The 7,619-nt window shown below is 45.6% G+C and overlaps 1 protein-coding gene across 1 annotated transcript in view; it reads right to left on the reverse strand.

Annotated features, from left to right (window-relative positions):
- Window positions 1–7,236: 7,236 nt before the first annotated feature.
- DAO (D-amino-acid oxidase) overlaps window positions 7,237–7,619 on the reverse strand; it is an 8,841-nt gene continuing 8,458 nt past the window's right edge. The window contains exon 10 of the mRNA XM_009334442.1: window positions 7,237–7,368. Coding sequence (XP_009332717.1) covers window positions 7,237–7,368 — 132 coding nt within the window. The remainder of the gene's footprint in view (window positions 7,369–7,619) is intronic.

Below are 7,619 nucleotides of genomic sequence, written 5' to 3' on the forward strand. Positions count from 1 at the left end.
TTGCCTAAGTATGTTCTTGTGGTGGTGTAGCCAAAACCTTTGATAAAAATGCCTCAGTCTGAACAGCTGTGTGTAGCAGTTTGGATGGAGCTGCTCTCAAGTGTCTCCCAACAGAAGCTGGCCTCCTGACAGCTGGGCAGAACTTTTCGATAGCTGCTGATTGTACATTGACTGTAACGTCAAGCTGGTGACAAAGGAATGTAGCTGGCATCACGTCGTAAACGAACAAAAATCACGGGAAGAGCCGAACTGCAAGCATCCTCAGATGAGGAACTTCACTCCTTCAGATGTCGCTCCTCGAGGTTGATGATTCTGCTCTTGTCAGAGCATGTAACAGAGTTCAGGTGAGGATAAGTTTGTCTTGTTTGTTCGAAATCTGTCACTATGCAGGAAGTCAGATGTCAGAGTCTGTGGATGTGCAGCGAGGAAATGCATAAGGAAGCTGAGACATGTCTCATCCATGTCTCAGTTTGTTTTCAGGATTCCAGACTATGGAACACACAACCAAATGTAAGTGAGATGGACTAAATGCTAATCACTAGGCTGTGGAAAGCAATACATTTTTATAGTATGTGTGGTCAGTTGTCTCACATAAACATAGTTAAGTGTGCAGCAAATTTTTGCACAGTGGAATATTTTAAGTATTCTGGGAACCGGGCCCTTTTTCTGTGGGGCAAGAATAGGTCACCGAGTCCATGTTTTGGGTGCAATACAAATGAACACAGTTGGGGTTCAGCTTTCACTTAGGGTTTTACAGCACTGTAGTGCAGTATAATGCTCCAAGGTATGTTAGGCTGTTTGTTTATAGCACCGAAGGAAAACCAGAAGCGGATAATTCCTTAAAGAAACTGAGGAAACTCAGACTAATAAAAAAAGGCCAAAGAGGTTATTGATATTTTGTGTGTGGGTATCTCCTGCTGAGAAAAGTTAAAGTTTGACAAGGCACCGAAATGTCCGTTCATTCATTTACCACTCGATGATGGTGACTGCAATGAAAGACTCCAGAAGTGGTTGGTCTAAACAGGCAAACTTTCCTTTTCACAGTAATACAAAAATGCAATTCAGCTCACAGGGGATCCCACATTAGATGTGGCTGATGACATAGAAACACACTGTCTGTTCCAGTAGCTGTTGCTGTGCGCTGGTTTGGTTATCTCTGTCTCTGCTGTCTCTGTATCCTGTGTGCTCAACCTCCAGCAAGCTCAAGTTCCAGTCGATCCCCAGAAAACAGGCAGGGCTCTCGTGGCGCTGACAACCAGTGCAAATAGTTTGTTTTCACCTCCTTCTGTCAGGCTGTAGTTGGATAATTCTCCCTAATGCACTGTGCAACTGGGGTAGCTCAGTGCTGCCTCAAAGTAGAGATAGATGGGCTTGTTCTCCTTGGACTGTCCCTCCGATGTGCGAGAGCTGGACAGGACATTGGCAGTGAGGAAGCAGTTCCTGGATGGGTTTAGATCAGATATTAGACCACACAGGTGACCAGCGAGCTAGAAAACCTGCTTTGCCTTTGCACAGTATGGACTGTTCACCCTTTAATGACAGTTCTGACTACCATCTTCTTCCTCCTGCTGGTGAAGGCACTTGAGAGCATGCCAGCCCACACCTGATGGGGGCACATCCAGATGCTTAAGTGTCTCTCGCCACGTGGGCTTGCCGTTAGCTGTGTTTACAGTTAGGTGTACGCCCCAAAACTGGATGGCCTCTAGGAGAATTCAGCGGGGTGTAAGCCTGCATTAGAGGTGAAAAAGAATTTAAAGTGCATGACATCCATGGCCTGAAGGAATGCCTTCTTACAGCCTAGCTGCTAAGTTTGTTTGTCTGTTACTGAGCGCCTTTAGTTAAAATTCGGCTTTTCCTGTGTTAATGTTCACATGTCACTTCATTTTTTTTGAGTCAATATTCAACAGTTTTAAAGGACTTCATTGCATTGGCCTTCAAAGTGTGCATTCAGAGTGCTTTAGGTGAAGTATATATATCTCATAGATCTGCACGTATGTATACTTCATTTCCCAGGTAAAGATTTCTAGGTAATGCAAAACCTTTTGATGCTGTTGAGTAGTTCAGTTTTTAACCTGTGACATTTACAGTATTAAAAAAAAATTGAAGGCATTTTTGCTTTTCATTTTTTATGAATTCTGCGCTGAAAATGTATATATTGATATAAATGCCAAGATTGGTCCTGCTGAGACATCTTCATACTCTGGGTCTTTGACTTAAAGACAGTGATGCCTAAGGCGTGATCCAAAGCTCACTGAAGTCTGGGGGAATCTCCCGTGGATATTCCTGGGCTTTGGATCAGCTAAATAGAGGAAGACAGGTAGAAGCCCGCCACAGCTGATCCCACCTCACTGAAATCAGTAGGAGCCTATTGGGCACTGAAGAATCAGAACTGAGGTTCAGGTTCTGCAGGTCCTTGCATATTATTAATGATGGAAGGACGTTTTAGATTGTTCACTGAAAAACTGAACAACATTTGGGTTGATACACAATAGCCTATAAATAATCACGAGTCATATTTTGTTAATATGGCAACACCATTGATGTATATAATAAGCTTCCAAAGATTGTTTTACACACTGTCAAGTATTTTTCACTGATGAAGGAATTAATATAGCTCGTTCATTTAAAACAATAAAGTGAGATAATTTTGAATTAAAATCGAGAGCGAACAGAATTGTGAGATTCAGAGATTTGCTAACCGTCCAATGTATTAATGTGCAAAGCTGTTGCGGGAAAAATAATTCTCCAAGTGTGCTTTGATGGAATGATTTATTATTCCTAAATGCTTGCCGAAAGAACACTGAATGTTTTCCTGTGTTTGAATGTACAGTTTCTAAGCTGGATACATTTTAATGTTTAAAAACTTTGTGTTTATCAAGCTGCTTGTAAAATATTCCTTTTGTTCCTCTGTTACTGATGCAACATTGGATAGTTTAATTCCACACTAGATATTTTATGTTAAACAAATAAATAGTTTTTTTCAGTAAAAATGCTTTTGGCTGTTCTATGGGACTTCTACGAAGGGTCAGTAACTTTACCATTTTTTGTCTTGATATTCAGAGATTTGAGCCACATGCTGCTCTGTGGACTCAGCTGGATATGCAAGGGCTCCGCACGTTGCAGATCCCACTCATTTTGTGTGTGTGTTTTGTGCAGTCGGACATAAAGAAAAGTCACAGGATTCACGTCTGCAGTATAAGTAACCTCATCGATAACTACAGCTGAATATTTTTAAAATTATCTTAAGATCTTTAGTTGCTTTTGCATTTAATTCAGTTTGGACAATAAAAACCAGCCAGTTTTGCTTCTTGCCTATGGGTAATTTCTAGCAATGCCCTTAATGCTGCAGTAAGTGATTGTAGGTCACAAGGCATGTTGGGAGGAGGTGGCTCATGTGCCTGGACTTCGGGGCAGGGAGGGTTCCTTCTATTTATTTACTTTTTAATGTAAACTTTTCTTTTACCTATCTCGTTTTTATAAAATATAATTAAGTGCATAACCCTGACTGTATTCCTCTACCCTTTAAATGATCTTCTTATTTTGATGTCCAGTAGTTTACAAACATAAGGTTGTTCATGTCTGAGTCAAAATGACTAACGATCTGCAAATGCTTTGCATGCTAATGCAGTGTGTTCTCATCTCAGCGTGCATTAATCTTCCTTCTCACAGCTTGTGCAGCCGTTGACAGTCCACTGGGATGAAGAGTCTTATTTCTGGGCATGGAAACAGTTGGTAACTACAGAAGGGTTTGTATCGCGGAAGCAACACTTAGGGAGAATATTCATTCTTCTGTGTTTTCTGTGAACTTTTTGGCATCCTCGGCCATTTCTAAAGCTCATTCTGTTTTCCAAAATGCCAGAGCTGCCGTTTGCTTACAGAGGATAACTTTACTGATACTTGATGTATTTCCAGCTTTGTTCTGTGTCACAGGCGATCGTTGTTGAGAACTGTGAGTTCGTAAAATGTGCTGATGCTGGCCGCTGGAGGTGGTGTTTTGTGCTTGTCGAGGAAGTACGTGCAGTAGCTGTCCAGACATCCCACTGACTCTCTCTTACCTTACCCTTGCCACAAAAGTGAACTTCAGTCTCATGACTCTTCTGTCCCACAGTGTTTCATCTGTGGCTGCCAACACTGTAAAATACCTTTCCTGTCGCTCTAGTCTCAAAACAGAGTGATCACCTGAGCTACGTGAGAGCGTCCCAGCATCCCAAACGTCTGGGAGTGTGGGTTCTTAATGGGCCCGGGGCTATTACCAACAACATGCGGGCAACCACGTAATTTCGCACGATGGTATTTCAGGTTCATTTGTCTCCTCAGAATCTGAAATGACGGCTCTTCCTCCTGCAGGATAAAATGTTCAGGAAAAATGTGTGGGCAGACATGGAATGATGATCTACTGGGATGTTTCTATGGAATTAGCATTTGAGGCCCTATCCATGCCATCATTAAGAGGAGAAAGCATCACGCATGAGATATTTGAATATTACCTTTATTGTGCACACATACTAAATTGTGGCCTTTTAGAAAATAAGCAAAATTAGACTGCAAATAAAACTACACACCTAATCATTTGTTTTGTTTTCTAAGAGGCCATGCCAGATCAAAAGACAGCTGCTCCTATAGGCTCTAAGATCAGAAGAATCAACTGCTTATGCAAGCTGTACAATGATTTGCTACACCCCTGCTAATCCAGCATAGCTCCTCTGAAATCGGTTGAGTGGTTTTGGATTTACAGCAGTGCAAATGGGAGGACAATATGGTCCTTAATATCTCATATTTGGAATAAGTGAAATGAAGTGGAGGCTATTCCACTGGATGGCTTCTACTGAAGTGGTATCACAGACCATTAGGTTTAGCGTTAATCAATGGTAAATTTTCTCCAGGTGGTGTTTTCTTTTTCCTATCCTTTTCTTGATTATACCCCTTTGAACGTGACTGCAACGTATCAGGGGAGCTGCCAGCTAAACTGGGAAATCCTTTTGACAGACAGACTGGACATGACAGGGGCTCCTAATTTTCCTATGTCTACCTTTGTTTTTTAAGCACACTGCAGAGGTGCATCAGCTACCAGACAACGGCAGGCTCTTTAACGCACACCCACGCTCCGCTGCCTCCTGAGGACGGACGCTGGTCCGCCCTAACCTGTGCCATAACTCCACAGCAGCTGCCAGAGTTTCCTGTCACCTCTGTTACGGTGGCAGCTGGACAGGGCTGGCCTAAGTGACTGTGTTCTGCAGCTGAGCGACAACCAGAAAGCACAAATGACCACAGCTATCACAAAGTGTTTTATGCTCTGCAAGGATGCGAGGAGCACCAGCGTTAGGCCAAAATGGCAGCCAGAGGAACTTCAGCACCTGCTCTCGTTGGTGCCTTCGACAGCAAGTTGTTGCCTTGGACTCGAGTGCCACAGGCATGAGAATTGCCATGCAATGTCACTTTGCCAGCACTGCAGCTGTCATAGCAGAGGCAAACACCACCGTCCCGCACCTTTTCATAAGGAAGTGAGGAAGAGAAGGGGTCAGGGCAGCAGCTGCTGAGAAATTCTGGCCCTTACAGTGAGAGTGACCATTGCTGCTTTTATACAAGGGCAGACAATTAGCAGATGCACTCAGCAAAGCTCATCAGAACTTTCTGACTGCTCAGGGTGTGTAAGCTGGAGAAGTACACAACGGTCACATAGTGTTCAGTGGAAAATGAGGTCGCTGGAAAGTCTCCCAGGGCCACGGCTGCGCTGGCACGCTAACCTCCATAGCACTGCTGAAAATGAGACCAGTCTCATACGCGCGCACGGGGCAGCAGATCTTGTGTGCATGGACCACCTCCAGCAGCACTGAGCGCTCATCGCTTCCTACAAAGCCTTCACAAGTTTCTCTTTTCCTTGGTGAAACCGAAGCAGTATGTCAGGAGACGGGTCCTTCGACAGCCTGGCGACTCTGGTGCCAGGCTGTGACCAGGAAGCGTGCGCTATTTGTGGGACTCTTTTAAATCCAGGTGCCCAGGAGGTAAAACGAGCCCCGCTGCACTGCAGAATCTCTCATTCACCAGGTGCAGCTGCCTGGTACATCACAAATCAGGTTGATGAGCTATTTCTGGCACATGGAGTCAGAGGGAGAGAGAACCTGCATCACAGTTGAGTAAGAAACAGTTGGCTTCTCTGCGGAGGAGAGCGAGCCAGGCACTATGCACTGGGCTTGGGACAACCGCTAGCCTTTGGATTTGAGGCTAATGCTTCTTGACCATTCAGTACCTTGTCTGTGATGTTTTTTAGAGCAGGTAAGACAAGTGGCATGGAAAAATCGGCCAAACTGTATCTTCAGAACAGTGCCTTGGGTCCCTAGCAGCGGCACTGAACAGCCCCGAAAAGTCATAGCCTCCTGGGAGCTGTCCCCAACTCTTTCGGGAGGCACAACCTACCCTGAGTCAGCTCCTCTCTCAGAGCTGCTGCTCCAGCCACGTCTCACGGCTGGAGAAAATAAGAAACTGAAGGGCCCGTGGGAGTTTTAGGGACGAGAACAGCTATTTTGTGTATGCTCTCTGCTATATATAGAGTCTGGCAAGTACACAGGGCTGGAACATGTTGCTTTTGTTGCTAAAAACATCATTTGGAAAGCCCATTTTAGGCAACTGCTGCTAAATAGTGTATCTGTCTATTGCCAGATACACTAACCAGGTGCTGTAGACCCACGCTTTGTCCTGGCATGAACGTTAAGAAAAGCTATTGTAACTGAAGCACGTGCTTTTAGAGCTGTTGTTACTTCCCTGGGAGCTTCAGAGCTGCTTCCTACTAAGGAGCTTTTGCCTCCTGGGGGAAGCTTGCAAATCTAATTACACGCTGGGTGTTGGAGCAGTCAGTGAAGACCTCAGGTGGCACCGGCTCAGTTTCAGATCCTGTCCCATCATGCAGATGAACTGCAGGACTGTCAAGATTTCAGCTGAACCCTGCCTGCCCTTTGCAGACTGATCCTCAGGACAGAAGTGCACTTTGCCACAGATAATTAGTCCATATTTTAAAGCACTTCCTTTAGGTAGGTTGTGCAAGGCCAGGGTGGAGGCAACTCAGCCGGCTGGCAAACGGCAGCGACAGAACTGGCAGAAACCTGAAAACGAGACACTATGAACCAGTGTTGGAGCTGGCGGGAGGGTTGAACGGCCCACGTGTATCACTGTGTTATTTGCATCTTTCTGCTGTGATTTCTAAGCTACTGCTGTCACGATAATCCCAGGTGAGCAGGCAACTCACAAGCGGGGCTGTGGCGGGCTGGCCAGCTTCTTCTCCTGGAGGATGCTCCCAAAGAGCCTGGCTGCTGCCATGGCACAGCCCCAGTGGATGGTGATCCCGAACCCGCCGTGGCCATAGTTGTGTATCACCTGGGGGAGAAGAGAAGGGATCAGTGCTGGGAAAGCTGCGCTGGAGCCCTCTGGGGCTAAGGGCAGCAAGGAGCCACGATAGTGGCTGGGAATGTCCTTAGTGCCTTTAGATTGACCCTTCGATCTGGGAGCTCCCGGCGCACAGCTCAGCGACCCACTGCTTTCCCTCCCTCCAAAAGCCGCTGGAGAGGCAGGAGAAACTCTGCATGGTTCGGCGGGGCCCCGGAGCATCCTCTCCACCCCCTGCTCCC

Source organism: Pygoscelis adeliae, unplaced genomic scaffold (assembly GCF_000699105.1).
Source record: "Pygoscelis adeliae isolate BGI_AS28 unplaced genomic scaffold, ASM69910v1 Scaffold262, whole genome shotgun sequence".
Lineage (NCBI taxonomy): Eukaryota > Metazoa > Chordata > Aves > Sphenisciformes > Spheniscidae > Pygoscelis > Pygoscelis adeliae.